The sequence below is a fragment of the Ailuropoda melanoleuca genome, chromosome 5, assembly GCF_002007445.2.
Source record: "Ailuropoda melanoleuca isolate Jingjing chromosome 5, ASM200744v2, whole genome shotgun sequence".
NCBI lineage: Eukaryota > Metazoa > Chordata > Mammalia > Carnivora > Ursidae > Ailuropoda > Ailuropoda melanoleuca.
The window spans coordinates 41,739,852-41,755,797 of record NC_048222.1 but is presented as its reverse complement, the minus strand read 5'-3'; the positions used below and the strand labels follow the sequence as shown (position 1 = coordinate 41,755,797).

Genomic DNA, 15,946 nt, shown 5'->3' with positions numbered 1-15,946 from the left:
GGCTGCAAGCAAATGAAACTGTCACATATGCTTCCCTGGGGCCCAAACTTCTCATGACCTCAAAGCATCATGGAGTGAACTTTCCACTCATACATATTAACGGCCCATACGCTTACAAAGCCAGCCCAGCTCAGTAGTGATTATTCATCAAAGAGTCTGTTCCCCTGGGAGGAAGTGAGCTCTCAGTGGAAGCATTTAAACACAGGCCAGATGAGATTTTTGCACGGATGACCTTGAACTTGCTTTTAGCTCTAAGTTTACCTTAGTCTAAGATCTCTTTGCTCCTTACAGGATAGAGTGCAAATTCTATAATCCTGTGTTCTAAGGTGTCCTGAGGGCCCCAGACTACCTTCCCAGTCTCCTCTGCCGTCCCCACCCAGGCCCCGCATCCTTCAGCCGGTCCCTACTGCTGGACAGTCGGATGTCCACACCCAAGCTGACTGCTCTGCCCACAGCGCCTTCCTTCCTTCTCTCAGTGCCTTCCTCTTAGGCTGAAGCCTCGCTGAAGGCCTGTGTGGCACAGAGCCGCCCCCCACATCTACACCACCTTGGCCTGAACCAGGGATGGCAATAAGCAGCAGAATGTGCTGGAACCAGCTTCTGCCTTCACAGTGGTTGTTAAATATTCAGGAATTTTGTGACCCATGTTAAACCCCTCGTACCACGGAATCAGCCCTGGTGGAGATATTGAGATCAGGGAACTTGCTTGCAAATGTTACAAAGCAAGCCCCCTCACTCCCACCCCCAGACAGCCAGGGTAGCCGGCACGCCAATGCAAACAAGCTTCGGCTCCCTGTCCGAGTCCTGTTGAGTGGTGGGGGTTGGCTGGAGTTGGCGTGCTGAAGGATTCTGCTTCTGGGACAGGAAAGTGTGCCGTGAGGGATCAGTGATGTTGGCCTGGGTGTGGGGGGAGGGGGCTGGGAAGTTGCCATCTCCAGCCCCTGCCAGAACTGTCTCCTCTGAGTTCCCACGTCATCCTCCGCCTTTACCACTTGGCACTCCGCATGAGCCATTCAGGGACATGTCTTATGCAGAACTCGTCTACGCTAATTTCATCTTTCATCAGCTCTGGAGTTGGAATTCCTCCGCTCTGCCACTTCCTCGCTGTGAGACCACGGAGAAGTCATTTAACCTCTCTGAGCCCGTTCCTTTAACTGCATGCTCGCTTTGTCTCACTCCCGGTGCTGACCAGTTCTCAGAAGCGCAGGCCCGAGCCCTGACAGCAGAGAGCTGTCTCCGAGGAGGATAAGAATCCCCAGCCCCTCCTTCCAGCCACGTCCTTCCCAGGACTCGTCTCCCCAGCCCACGGTCGCCTTGGAGGCACTACCTTGGTTGCAGAGGGCTCCAGAGAATCCAGGGAGGCACTCACAGATGCCGCTGACGTGGTGGCAGGGCCCACTGCTGTGCACGCAGAGGGGACACGGCTGGGCGCAGCCATGGCCATAGAACCCAGGGGGGCAGACTGGGGATGAAGCGGAGACGGTGGTCAGCAGCCTCAGGGGCCCCAGTCAGCTTGGCTACCTGTCCTGTCCCACGAAGGGATGAAGGGAGGCTCTCAAGAGTATGGGGAGAGCTGTCCCCACCCTACACCTTTGAGGGCCCGTCGCTTCCTGAAGAGAGGAGCTGTGGTCTGGTCCACTTTCCACTGAGGAGCCAGGCTGGGCCCTGAACTTAGGGACGGCAAAGCCAGCGCAGGGAGAGACGGGACTAGAAGGGAGGGGTTTGATGGGGGCTGACTCTGAGAGCCCAGCACCTCTCAGGCCAGGACTAGTTCCAACAGGGAAGGGGTGGGGAGGGTGAGCCATCTGTTGCTGGTGGGGGAGGACTCAGCCTTACTTCTCTGGCATAAGGGTCCTCGGAAGCCAGGCGCACACTCGCAGCTCCCATCCTCTGGGGAGCAGGAGCCGCCATTCTCGCAGCTGCAGGAGACGGAGCAGTTGGGGCCCCAGCGACCAGGCGGACACATGCTGTCACAGCGGATGCCTGCGGGCCAGAGGTAGACTTAGGTCAGTGGTAAGAGGAGGGAAGGCAGAGGGAAGGATGATGGGAAGGGGTGTTATGCAGAATGAAGGGGTGGAGGTGAGCACAGTGCATCTGGGAATGTAGAGGAAAACTCCAGTCCAGGCTTGGCTGGTCAGGGAGGGCTTCCAGGAAGAGGCGATGCCCAAACTGAGTCCTAAGGCCTACGAGGAATTTACCAGGTAAAGGAAACTCTCTGTGCAAAAATTAGGAGGCAGGAGAGAGAATCCTGCCTTAAAAGAAAACACAGCATAGTGTGGCTGAGCCACAAAATACAAAATGAGGTATGGCAAGAGATGAGACTGTGGGACCAAGAAGGCAGCAGGTCATGAAGGGCCACCATCATTTTTGACATCTTAGCTGGTATCCAAGGTTAGGCTTGAGAGAAACCAAACTGGGGCAAGTGAGCGTTGTTACGGGGCAGGGTTGCACCTGCTGGAAATAAGCTACATGCCCACTCACGTTAGCCCAGGAGCCGTGGGTCCTCTGGGTCCCAGCCAAGCAGCCCTAGGGTGCCGGCCCAGACAGTGGGTGGGGTCTTTTCAGGTTCTTTTGACCATGGCCCTCAGTGCAACGTGAATTTTAGATCATATGTGCACACATGTGTATGACAGAAACCAACACTTCGCAAAATTGCATTTTACTGTCACTGGATGTGATGCCCTCTGTTTGCACTGCGATGTAGTCTATTAAGAAAGAGGAAGTGGGCCTACATCGTCTTTTTGAGCTGAGATAGAGCAAATATGTACAGAGGTGGTTACAGCCCGAAGGCTAAGAAGGAATTTCAAAAGGCCCCAGCTCTGGGGTGGGGTTTCCTCTCGGGCAGAAGTACTTCCAGTCTGACATGCATTAGGCGAAGGAAGGTGTGGGCCCAGGAAACTGGCTTGGCTTGGGAAGGCGAACATCAGAGGCTCAGAGAAGAGCAGAATTAGTTTAAAAATCATGTCTGCCTTGTTACAGGGACAGGGATTATGGGAAAGAGACAGAAAGGGGGAGGAAGACCCTCAGGCCCAGCGAAGAGAGCCAGCCCCAGCAGCAGCAGAGCAGTGGGATCAATTTGGAGGCAGGCTGCAATCATACAAGCCCACCCAAGCCCGCGGGAAAGGGAGGGAGGGCTGAGCAGCCAGAGAGAGCAGAGAGGGAGGGGCTGTAACAGGCTTTACTCCTCTTCCAGCGCTCGTCTAGTCTAGTCTAGTGCCCACATTCCCTCCCTGGCCTCCCTCGCCGTGACATCTCAATTTGGAAGCATGGTGCGGGCTTCCGATGCCACGCTCTGGGAAATGAGGCCCCTTTGCAGAGGGAGGGAATCTGGCCTGCAAGCTTCAGCCCTTGATGGAGGTCTCGCCCAGTGCAGTTTCAGATGCTCAAGGGGATAACACCCGGACAAACCCCAGGGAATGGCCGAAGGGGAGCCTGGGGAAGCCAGAACCACGAGGCTGCGCAAAGCTTTGGACGCAGCTTCAGGTCTCCCCTGCTCTGGGAACACAGAAGCTGTGGCCGAGGAATTCTGCGGGAAAGCCAGGATCGGACTGCGGGCCGAGGGAGTCTGCTGCTCCCGGGGGTCACCCTGGACTAAGGCAGAGCTCTGCCGCCTGACAACGACCTCGGATCCCCTCTGTGCCCCACGTGCTCGCTGTAGACTGACCAAGGCATACGAGTCACACTGCTCTGCCCTAAAACCTAACTCACAGATGTTGCTGTGATGAACGAAACGCAATGCACGCAAAGGCCCCTTGAATTCTTGGCAGCCTGTTGCTATCGAGTGTTCTCCCAATCAACGGATACTTAAAAGCACAGCTACTCTCCTGTGTGGGACCCTCAAAAGGTTTTCACGTCCCAAAGGGGTTCCCTTTCTTGGGGATTGAGAACCATGGCTGCAAGGTGATTATGCTGATGGCACGTGGCAGCAAGGGCCACTGTTTTAAGGATCTGGCAATTATTACATTCTAGGCCTGGTTCTGTGGGAGTGGGGCCCCTGTTGGAGGTTTTCATATGTCCTAAGAACTCCCTCAAACTTAAGACACTGGGACCTGAGTGGGGAGAAGGGTGCAGGGTTTCCCCCTGCATGGAGTGCCCCGGTTCTACTGGAGTGGTCAAACGACCACCCCTTGGCCTGTGGGGGGGTCTTTCAAGCACAGCTTCTGAAGAGACATAGCTTCACCAGTTACCTGACCTAGGCCCTGTTTTCCCAGTAGTTAAATAGGGATAATAATCCCCCTCAGAGGTCCTTCCTTATCTTATCCCCAGGGAATCTCCCTGCTTTATTTCTTCAGGACCCCCTACACACCTATATTGATTCTTAGCCAGGCTAAGAATCCATGTATGGTGACCTCAAGTCCATGCCAGGAGGCCAGCAGCTCAGCAGCCCACTTCCTTCAGGGTCTGCTTAGGGTCCTCCTTCTCCAGGAAGCCTCCCCAGATGTCTGCCCAGGGATTCAAGCATCTGTTGGATAGTCAGTGGCATACAGCTTTGTCCCTGCCTAGTATTTGAATGTTTCGTACATAAGTCTTGTCTCCCTTGCCAGCAATTTGAAGACAGAGAACATGGCTTACTGACACTTCCGAGCCTCCTTATTTGGCGCTCCTAGTGGACAGGGTGCCATCGTGGTTATCTCTGTTTCTCTGGTGCCCAGCACGGTGTCTGGCACATAACTGGTGTCCAGGGACGACTGCTGTTACTGAGTTTTGCTGTTTACTGCTGGGTCTGACACAGCGCTGGATACGTGGTAGTTGCCAACCAACGACGTGGTGATTGCTTGAGTCAATAAATGCTAATTGAACCGATAGATGGCTCCTTACGATGCCATCCTGCAGCCCCTCCTGTTGGCACGCATGCCCTGAGACCTTGGACAGCTCCTTTCCTCATCTGTAGTCTGAGGTTAGAGTAGATCACCTTGGAGGTTCCTCCGCTTCAAGGAGAAAAGCCCATCTATGGTTATAGCCCAGCTTCCTTCAGTTCACTTCAGTAGACATTTACTAAACACTGCTGTGTACAGGGCAAAGTGAACTAGACAGGAAGTCCCCTGTTAAAACCTGTGGCTTGTGTGGGCAAGGGGAGGAGACCTGCACGCATTTAGGGCAGAGCGAAACCGGTGTTGAGCCAAGGCGTGACCGATACGCCAGGAGCTGGGAAGTCAGGGACAGACTTCTTGGGGCAGGGGTGGGTGGGCAGGGTTCATCTCACAGGAGTCCGGAGCCTACGCCCGGTCCCCTCCTTTTCCCTCCTCAATCCCCTTTTCCATGACAAACCTCAGGACTTCAATCACTCCTTTGAAGTGACTTTAGGACCATATTTGGGAAAATTAGCTTTCTATTAGAACGGCAGAGGCCCTGCTGAAAAGTTGTCCATCAAAGACAGAATTTTTCAGCACCAGCTATCATTAAAATCTTATCAGCTCACTTGAAATTAAGGCCATGAAAAATTCAAGCGGATTTCCACTTGGCTTCCGCCAGGAATCTGGCGTGCCAGTAACTAGGGCGGAGCCTTACTCTGTACCACGGGGCGGGGCAGGGGGCCAGGTCAGAGATGCTGCCAAGGAAGCAACGTCCCTGGCTTTCTACGGCTCCCGCACTTCCTGGTTCTGGAAAACAGAGGCTGCTGAGCCACCTGGTGCAGACGATTATCTGAAGACCTACGCTGGCAGGAACACCTGTATCTCTCTCTGCCCACCAGCTTGGGACTGAGTGCATTCGTGCAGTACAGCATTATTAAGCACTTCCTGTATTCATGGGCTACCTTTATTGAGCACAGCCCATGCCCTGTTAGCGCTTACAGGTATTAACACATTTAAACTTCCACATGACCCCGTAATTGCAAGGATTATAGTTCTTTGCATTTGATGGATGGAGAATTCAGGCCCTGAGAGGTTAAAGGGCCCACCCAAGGTCACAAACCCTGGCAGTCTGGCTCCGGCTCTCTGTTCTTAACCACCATGTCATCTGTCTCTCAGTGGGTGGCAGGCAGTGGACACAGGGGTGAGCAAGCCCCTGCCTCCAGAGAGCTCATGGTCTAGGCGGGGAGGCAGATAATAAATACATACTCGAATGACTGTTCAGTGACAACGGAGGTAAGTATGGCAAAAAAGAAGACTGTAGGATACTACGAGAATTAATAAGAGGGGCTCTTACGTAGTCCTGGCCGGATTGTAACGGAGAAGAGGGCATCATCAGGAGCAGAGAAAAGGAAAGAGCAATGCATGCAGAGAGAAGGCACACACAAAGGCCAGGGGTCAGGAAGGTGGTCGGCCCAGGTGGCCGCTGTGTCGTGAATGACAGGAGGGGACAAAAGGGAGGTGGCAGAGTTGGGTGGGGGCCAGGTCACAGGGACTCCTGGGTCACTGTAAGGATTTCAGATTTTCTGTAAGTGCCATGGGAAGCCACGGAGGCACTCTGAGAAGGAACCGATGTGAATGGAGCTGGGCTTTGAGAAGTTCACTCTGGCCACCATATGCAGAATGGACGCAGCTGGGCTGAGGGGAGGCCCAGAGACCAAGGAGGAGCCCGAGGCTGGGCCGGCTGAGAGATGGTGCTTGGAGGACCAGGATGGTGGTAGTGGGATGGATTCACCATGTGTTTGGGAGGCAGGCTGACAGACACATATAAGGGACCAGGAGTGCAAGGCCGGGCTACTCAGAAGGACCCCGTGCCCCTCTCTCCCATATCCGCTGCGAACGCAGATTAAGCACCTGTGCTCACCGTGTGTTAGCCTTTGTCTGATTTCTTACCAGTACGTTCCTAGCCTCTAGAACAAAGCCTGCACATAACAGGTGTTCACTAATTGGTTTGCATGAACCGTGTGGAACAGAGAACTGAGGCCCAGAGGAGAGAAGGGAAATGTGCGTCATAAGGAGCAAGAAGAAGTGAAAGAGAAAGAGAAAGAACAGTCAAGAGAAGAACACCAAGAACCTGGTTTCAGGGGCCCTGGGTGGGGGCGCAGCGGGGGTGGTGGTTACCTGTCCATCCGGCCAGGCAGCAGCAGTGGCCCGTGACAGGATCGCAGCCATCGGCATGGCTGCAGTCACAGCGCTCACTACAGTTCAGCCCAAATGTGCCGTCCTGTGGAGGGAAGGGGACAGAGAAACAACGAGACCTAGACTCCTAGAGCTTCACACACTTCTGTCGGATTTTGATAACGAAAGTCAGCCACCGCCCCCCGGGGATGCAGCGAGGCAGATGGTGGCCAGAGCAGAGTGGGCACACTTTTTATGACCCGCGAACGACACGGCCATGAGGCCACGCCAAATAATTCTTTGGCTGCGTTAACAGGAGTGTGGGGTTTGGAAGGAGAGGGTGATGGTCTTGCCCTACTTTTCGATGGTTAACCTCGAAGGGCTGTAGTTAGCGATCATGACCTAAAATCGTGAACAAGAATGCACTGCAAATCATAATGCACTGATCGCATGCGAAGACTGACTGATTTATTCTTTGTTTCTAGGGAAGACGGTGGCAACCGACATTTGTCACGTGCTCATTAGGTATCAAGCCTTTTATCCCTCATTTCTCTTAGTCCTCACAGCACATCTATGGGATGGTTCCATTATACTCACCATTTAAAGATGAGAAATAGGGTCAGAAAGGTGAAGTAACATGTTCAAGGCCACATAGTTAGAATGTGGCAGAGTCAGCATGTGAACCCAGGGCTGAGGCCTCATATTGGTTGGTTCAACGTATTTGTATCTTAGACTAAGATCCGGTGGTTAGGTCTGGGTGATTGTCACTGAATGGTGCTTGGTGTTGTCCTCTCCTACCCTGACCATAAAACTACTGAGGAACAGTCACACTGAGGGATTAGTAAGGGCTGTTCTGTCACACCGTGTTGGGAAGGATTCTGAGGCTGCCTACGGGCTCAGGTCAGTGTGCCAGGGTCAACTAATAACGTTGAGTAGGCACAGTGAGGGGAAGTAAGGCCATGGCACCACACCTGCCAGACACCTGCCATTTTCTAGATGAAAGACCGGAGTCCAAGGGTCCCACTGCCTAGGCTGGTGCTCTTCTCTGCACACCTCTGCGGACAGAATGACCGCAGGACCGCAGGGACAGGGTGAGGGGGCTGCTGGGCACTCACCAGGCAGGGCAGTTCGCAGGCGTCCCCGAGCCAGCCGGCCGTGCAGGAGCAGGAGCCATCTGTGGGGCTGCAGGCTGCCCCATTGGCGCAGGCGCAGCTCTCGTTACAGTTCAGACCCCACGTCCCGCTGGGACACGGCAGCGTGCAGTCCAGGCCTTGCCACCCTGGGATGGGGCGAAGGGTTTGTCACCTCTCCATTGGGGCCCCGCACGGCTTTCTGCCTACTCCCCCAGCTCTGTACCTGCCACCTAAACCACAGTTTCTCTGATCACCGGGTTAGAACCCACATTCCACAGGGAGTCTGCTCCGAAACACGGCAGAGCTGTTAGGAGACCTGGGGCCAGACTGTGGGTCTCCTGCCTCCCGGTTCTCACGGTTCTCGCTGCAGGTGCGGAATCCCACCTGGGACAGGGCACCAGCTGAGATGGGGGGGGGCTTTTTCAGCCCAGGGTGGGATCAGGCAGCCTCTTCTAGGGCACTTTGTTTTCAGGACAGGCTGGTTTCCCGTTCTGAGGCCGGTCATCAGCCTGGTTGCTCTCAGATCCATCTCTCCCCTTCCCTGGCTCGGATCTGTGTCACAAGGAACTGGTCCCTCAGCCGGCTCCCAGGTGGGCTTCACCACGGGAGACCTGGCCCACGACTAGAGGTGGGGAGCAGGAGACATCAGGTCCCTCCTCCCCTTTGTCTGCCTTGGGCAGGGCCTCTGATGGTGGTGGTGGCTGGGTCTCCCCTGTGCTCCACGGCTGTGACGCAGCCCCTCTATCCACATCCCAGCTCCCACCAGGTGGCCCTCACTCCCAAGCTCCAGAACCCCACTTCCTCCATCTGTCCCTCCCACCCTAGGAGTGGTGGCAGCTCCTCCCCCTCCCCCACTTCTCATCTCCAGTTTGTGTACTTTCCCTCGCATGCTCCCCCACCGATTCTAATACCACTGTAACTAATCCCCTCTCTTACGTTCCTGCTACTGACGTCCCTGGCCTGGGTTTCCTTGGCTGGGACCTGATCTGTAAGCTCCCTGACCCTGCACGCGGGTGGATGAGGCAGGAACAACCCAGACTCCTCAGCTGGCAGCCCACCTGGACGGTGCGCACATCTGAGGGGGATGGGATTGGGCAAGAAGGCACATCACCTTCCTTGCAGGTGCAGGAACCATCCACGGGGGAGCAGCTGCCACCGTTGCGACAGCTACAGACAGATGAGCAGTTGGGGCCATAGGTTCCTGCGGCACAGGGAACTGCACAGACCTCTCCCTGGAAAAGGAGGTGGCGAATTTTGGATTAGAGTTTGTCCCATGCTGGGGGCTATGGGAGGCAGAATAATGCCCTCCCCTCCAGCCCCCACAAAAGATTATCCATGTTCTAATCCCTGGAACCTGCAAACCTTCCATGGCAAAGGGGACTCTGCAGGTGTGATTAAGGACCTTGAGATGGCGAGAGTATTCTACACTATGCAGGTGGACCCGGTCTAATCACATGAGTCCTTAAAAGTGGAAGGTGACTAAAGATGGTTGGAGCGATATGCCGTAGGAAGCCCTCCACCTGCCTGTGTTGCCCTTGAAAGGTGGCGGAAGGCGAACACGGCCAGGGAACATAGCAGCCTCTGAAAGATAGGATTAACCTTCATTTCAGAGCCACCAAGAACATGGGGCCCTCAGTCCTACAACCCTGGGAACTGAATTCTGCCAAGTTCCGGAGTGAGCAGGAAGTGGATTCTCCCCTGGAACCTTCAGAAAGGACCACAGCCTGCAGACCTTGACTTTAGTCCCATGAGACCCAAACCTGACCTACAGAACTGTAAGACGATAAATCTCTGTTGCCTTAAGACACTAAACGTGATGTGATAGGAAACCAATGCAGTGATTGTCACCAGTTGAGGGAGGGGTCGGGCTTCCGGACCACAGCTCCAGGGGGGCCAAGCCCCTGCAGAACTTGACCCCCGAGTCTGTATCAGGTCCCGGCAGCACAGAATGTAACCCCTTTCCTCTCAGTATTATTGGACTCTCACCAACAGCCCCACGGCGCACAGAATACTACTCTCTCCCATGTGCCTGAACCTTGGAGAAATTAAACGTAGACGGTCATAGCTAACGCCTACCGAGCGCTTTCTCCACATCAGGTGCGTGCCTACACCATCACGTTTACTCCTCACGAGACTCACCCGAGACTATTGCCTCGGCATGATTTCCATTTTAGAGATAAAGCAATCGTATGGAGAACTCAGGAAACTCGGCCCAGGTCAGGGCGCTAAGAACAGTTGATCTCTACTGGCACCCAGGCCAGTGGCTTAGCCATTCTGTCACCAGCTGTCCTAAACTGGCTTGCCCAGACAGCATTCTGACAGAGGGGTGGGAGCATTCAGTTCACTAGAGGAGAGTGAGGGAAAGGCAGTCCAGGTGGGAAGAGTGTGACAAGAATGCAGGGGAGTGTGAGAGCCGAGAATGTTCTAAGGGTGGCTGGGGGAGGGGTTTGTGTAGGGAGAGGTGAGGGGGCTATTTAAAGGGGAGTTGGGAGCCTTGAATGCCAGGTAAGGGGCTTTGGGCTTTCTTCCCTAAGCCCCCTACGACACGCCTTCCCCACCTCAGGGGCCCACTTTGGGGCTGTCTGCCCTGACCGTGTGGTCACTAGAAGGTGGAGTCCTTCACCAGAAGGCTCCATGGCTCCCACTCTATTCTCTGCCAGTCCCTGGCAGGCCCTGACCAGCTGGAGTCCGCAGCACTCCCATTACCCAGAAAACTCTAATTTTTCCAAGACTATAAATAGCCCCTAGGAATATATTTAAGCTCTGAGGGCCTTGGCCCGGGTGCAAATTGCATGCACAGCTTATGAGTTTCTCTGCATGAATTTCTTCCAGGGAGAGGGGTTTCTCTCCTAGTCTCCTCATTAGTGTCTCCAGCCCCAGTATTCCCAGGGGCCCTCCAGGGGCCTATGAGCCCAGCTGCAGGTCTGCTGATGGGGCTCAGAGAGGACTCTCCATCCTGGCCCTACTCCAGGGGGCAAGATGCAGAGTGCCCAGCTTGGAATGTCTGCCCCCCAGAATGCTACACCAGGCCACTGTTTCCTCCCAGCGAAACCCGTGCAGAGATATCGACAGCTTGAGTTCCAGGCGGAGAGGACTTTCTGCTTCCCAGAGAAGGACATGGAGACTCAGTGACGTCCCCAGGGCCCCCTAGAGTATTGGTGAGGAGGAAAGAGAAGGCAGGGAAGGAGAAGAAAGAATCAGATCTTCTTTCCGGAGAGGTGGTGGGGCCCCGTGGTTAGAGAATGGACGCTGGTGCCATCCTGCTTCCACCACTTACTCACTGCATGACCTTGCACAATTTACTAAACCACTCTGGGACTCAGTGGCTGCATCTGTAAAATGGGAAAAACAACGTCCCTACCTTGTACGATTGTTATATGTGAAGTAGAGAGAAGAGTGCCTGGCAGGTAGGAAGCGCCACCAAAGCTACTATTCCTGCAAAGAAACACCGCTTATGGAAAGAATACCCAAAACTCTCCAAGGTTTTGGCAGAAGGCAGCTCTGGAGGAGGGATCCATCTCTCTCTCGAGGAACAATGCTGGGCCCTGTGCGGTGGAGGAGGGCTGGTGCTCACAGGGGGCAGGAATCCTCGCTTCGTGCCCTCAGGTTCACCTCCTGCTCCCTCCTACAGGCTGGCGCCCTGGTTCCCCTCCTCTCAGCTGAAACAGGCACACACCAGAGGCATGGTCTTGGGGCACAGAATGACCGCTCACTGAGGGGCTACTGTGTGCCAGGAGCTCCTCCAAACATTTTCCATTCATTAGCTCCCAATAGCAAAAAGTCCACATAGGGAATTGAGCAGTTTCTAAAGTGCAGAGTTGGGGCGCCTGGGTGGCACAGCGGTTAAGCGTCTGCCTTCGGCTCAGGGCGTGATCCCGGCGTTGTGGGATTGAGCCCCACATCAGGCTCCTCCGCTACGAGCCTGCTTCTTCCTCTCCCACTCCCCCTGCTTGTGTTCCCTCTCTCGCTGGCTGTCTCTATCTCTGTCGAATAAATAAATAAAATCTTAAAAAAAAAATAAAGTGCAGAGTTCACTGAAGAGATGCGAGCGTGGTACAGCTAACTCCCAGCACCCCCTTTCCTCCGCCCTGCTGTCCTGACCCCCACCTGGTTCGAACTCCTCAAGAAGCACAAGTACGAACAGCTAAACTTGTCCAAGTCCCTACTTCTGGCCGCTGACCTGAGAGCCAGGTCTGGTCTACAGTTGATTGGCTGTCTCTGGTGATTGACATTCATAGCAAGCCAATAATCAGCCTAACTTCTCAGATTTAGACTAACAGCTCTGCCCACCTCCGGGCATCCCTTGGCCATGGTGGAGTGATTCCCAAGGTGCCCCTGGGTACCAACTCCCAACACATGGGCCATTCTCTCACCCGCACACCTGCCTGGATTGGGGGACCACTAACAGGCTTTAATCATGATGGCCTGCGAGGCACCTGGTCTACAGGGTCAGTATTTGTGTCTCCACATGCTTAGGTAGTCAGTGTATACACCTAAGAAAGAGAGAGAGAGAGAGAGAGAGAGAGAGAGAGAGAGAGAGAGAGAGAGTGTGTGTGTGTGTGTGTGTGTGTGTGTGTGTGTTTGCGTGCGCTGTTTACCTGCCTGGATGGATTTGGGTAGAAATTTGCGACTCCTTCCTATCCCCCCACCCCCGCCCCAGCTGTGTTCCCTCCCCAGTCCTGCCCTCGTGGGAATGGGTGCAGACACAGCCACCCCCATCCGAGCACACTGGGGGGCCTGGTTGGCGCCTGTGCCTGCCTCTGCCCTGGGCTGGTGAGCTCAGGGACACAGAGATCTGATTTTATTCATGTCTAGGTTCTCAGGGCTTGAGACCCTGTTGGTACATAATGGGCCCTCAATAAATGTTGAACTGAAATGAGATGTTTGTGTGTGCACGCTGGCTTCTCCTGCGGACAGCCAGAAAGACTGGGCACTTTCCATATGCTTTCTCTCTCCTGCCAGGCAGTTCAACGAATGTTTGCTGCACGGGGCCAACTCTGAGCCAGCCCTGGTAGTGGGCTCCAGGGGCACACAGGATGCTGAGACTCTCTGCCCTGGGGCAGCTCCCAGGCAGTGTCCGCACGGGCACACTTCTGCCTGCATCCAGATGTGTTGATCTGTCCACAGACTTGCTGTCTCCTCCCCCGGTTAGACTAGAAGTTTCCTGACAACAGGGATCTTACCTGTCTGGGTTGCCCCAGCATCTGTGGCTCACTACAGGCACAGAGTACAGGTATTCTGTCGTGCTGAACAGAGGGGTGAGGCGCCCTGGTGGGCCCAGGTTCTGCTCTCCCACCGCATACAGGAAGCAGAATATTGTCTGGTCTAAAGCTAGGCTCTGTGCTACCGCACTGACTCTGGGTCTCTCTGGGGGCTCTTGTGAAAAGGGAAAGCCAGGCCAGATCCTGCCACTCCCTGCCCAAACCCTGCCTGGCCAGGCTGAGGGTGAGAAGCCCCGCTAGAAAATTAACCTGTTGGCCTCCAGGGCACCCGCTCAGGGAGACAAGACCCTCTGAGCTGAACAGGATGGTAGAGATGATCAAGCCCGTGGCCTTCGGGAAGAGGAGACTGTGAGCCAGAGGGCCCTGAGCTGAGACCCGCAGCACTCCTTAGGGGACCGGCTGCAGGACCGGGCCCTGTCTGCTCCCCGCACCCCCCAGCCCTGGCCCAGACCAGCCCTGAATTCACACCTGATGATCTTTTCACACTCCAGGGAAAAGGACAGGACAAGAGGTCAGGCTTATGAGCTCACATCAGAGGCAAAGTTGGGGAGTTTGCATTTGGCCTCTCACGTGCCTCACATAGCTTAGCACTTGCACCCCCTCTCCCACAGCAAGGAGCACCCTCAGACCCTGTACTGAGGCCAAGATCCCCAGCCAGCACATCTCGACTTCTGCTCGTGCTGGGTAACATACAGGCCTTGGCTTTCTGTTGGATTATCTATGGGGATTAAAGTCAATCCACCTCCCCAACTTTTTGCCACCAAGGACCCTTGTGAGTACCCTCCCTCTCCAAAGCCCTCTCGATCTGAAAGACGCCGCTGATACTCTGTGCTGGCGTCTAAGGCCGGTCACATATGGAACAGGTGCAATTTGGCCAGTGACCACATGCCGTGTGACTCTGGTGGCAGCATCTTGTCCACCAACCATGACCTCGAAATTCCAATGATGTCACCTACAACCAATCAGAGCTTCTGATGAACGCACGCTCTGAAATATCACACAGAGTTAATTTAATTCTAATTAAGAGCAAAAGAAAAACCTTGATGTTTTAGTTAGCTTCATCACAGCTCATGGAAGGCCGCCCGTGGGCTCTGTGAAATGTTCAGAAGCTCTCTTGGCAGCCTGCTGCAGCCTTCAAGGGTCTAGCTGGAACCACTGGCTGGGCTGTCTCGAAGGGCCCTTCCGCTCTGACTCTCCAAACAGCTTCTCGCCTGCAGTAGGGGTCTGAGCCCACAGGAGGGAGGAATGGTGGGAATGGAGGCCCAGGGCTGGGGAGTCCCCCTGGGGCTCCACCAATCCCACCAGCCAGCTGGCCACCTCCCTGCTAAGGCATGGCCTGGGCCTGACCAAATGCCATTCATAACACTGGGGGGGACAGCCCAGTGTACCAGAGCTGGAAGGACTTCGGGAATCACTTGGTCCAGCTGCTTTGTTTTACAGGTAAGGACACTGAGGCCAGGAGAGGGGAAGTGACTTGCCCAAGGCCATACAGCCAGTGCCAGGCAGGGAGGGGCTTGGAACTTGACTCTCTTGGCTCCCATCTCAAGCACAAGCCCCTAACAGCCTAGATGGAGGGAAACTCTCAGAGAGCCTGTGCTGCCCCTGCCCATACCGGCAGCACGCTCGCCACTCGGCACACAGCGTCCCCAGGACGCGGCCCTGACCTTGAGGAAGGACCACCTGTTGACGCCCAGATACTGTGAGCCTTTCTCAGCACCTGGAAGTTGGTGCCTAGTATCTAACATTCTTATCCATCCCCATCTCACCTCCACACAGTCCATACCCCGCAGCCCCGGAAAGGGAGCCCTCCCACAGGGGCCGGTCCCTGACGTGCCAGCTTGGGGCGGGGGCAGCCTGCCCGTCCTGCTCAGCGTCTCCACTCTGTGAATGGAGGACAGATGTGAGCACCTCCTCCCATCCAAAGGCCTGTTAATTATAGATGCAGCCTTGGCTGTTAACATCTTGAACTTGATTCGAAAGAGCTAGCGCCAGAATGGAACCCCCGGAGCTGGTCCTGCTAAAGAGATGCAAATCTCCCCTCCACCTGCCTTCTTGCACAAAGTGGCAGCAGAGGCCCAGACCCCAGTGGGTAATGAGCTATATGTTCTATTAAATTTGTTTCAAATGCTGTTTATTGAATTTTCTCCCCTGCAATATGCGGCTTTGTAGTTTGGCCCTGTTTGGAAAAATTAATCAGCAGCTGGGCTTCTTGTGTGGACCATCCATTTTCCCTGCAATGGGCCAGAGGTTAATGAGTATTTTTTGGCGTGGGGAGGAGGAGGGAAATGGGAAGCGGTTGACCCTCCCTCTCACAAAAGAGGGAGGCAATGTTGCAAGTTCATCTCTGGGTCCCCCTTAAATAGGTGGGTGGGAGGCAGAGTGAACAGAGTGGAACTGGGTTCTCTAGATCCAGGTCGGGGTGGTGGGTATGCTCCTGCCACCCTATGGGAGCTCAGCAGAGAGGACTCTGGGACAGCCAGCCAGGGAAGCCACCCTGACCCACATGTCCTCTTGCCGGGGAAGTACTGATGGCTTAGGTACTTAGGTACGAGAGGGCCCTGCATCTCGGGTCCGAATACGCGGGTGTCGGTAAGGCAGAGGCACTAGGTCATGTGACATGGCC

General features: G+C 54.9%; 1 protein-coding gene across 2 annotated transcripts in view; it reads right to left on the bottom strand.

The window, feature by feature from the left end:
• The window catches only part of MEGF11 (multiple EGF like domains 11), a 219,194-nt gene that overhangs the window by 23,471 nt on the left and 179,777 nt on the right, over positions 1-15,946 (bottom strand). For both annotated transcript variants that reach the window (XM_002914259.4, XM_019794154.2), the window contains exons 10-14: positions 9,213-9,333; positions 8,084-8,247; positions 6,972-7,074; positions 1,837-1,983; positions 1,328-1,462 (exon numbers count right to left, since the gene is read on the bottom strand). In XM_002914259.4, the coding sequence (XP_002914305.2) occupies positions 1,328-1,462; positions 1,837-1,983; positions 6,972-7,074; positions 8,084-8,247; positions 9,213-9,333 (670 nt within the window). The remainder of the gene's footprint in view (positions 1-1,327; positions 1,463-1,836; positions 1,984-6,971; positions 7,075-8,083; positions 8,248-9,212; positions 9,334-15,946) is intronic.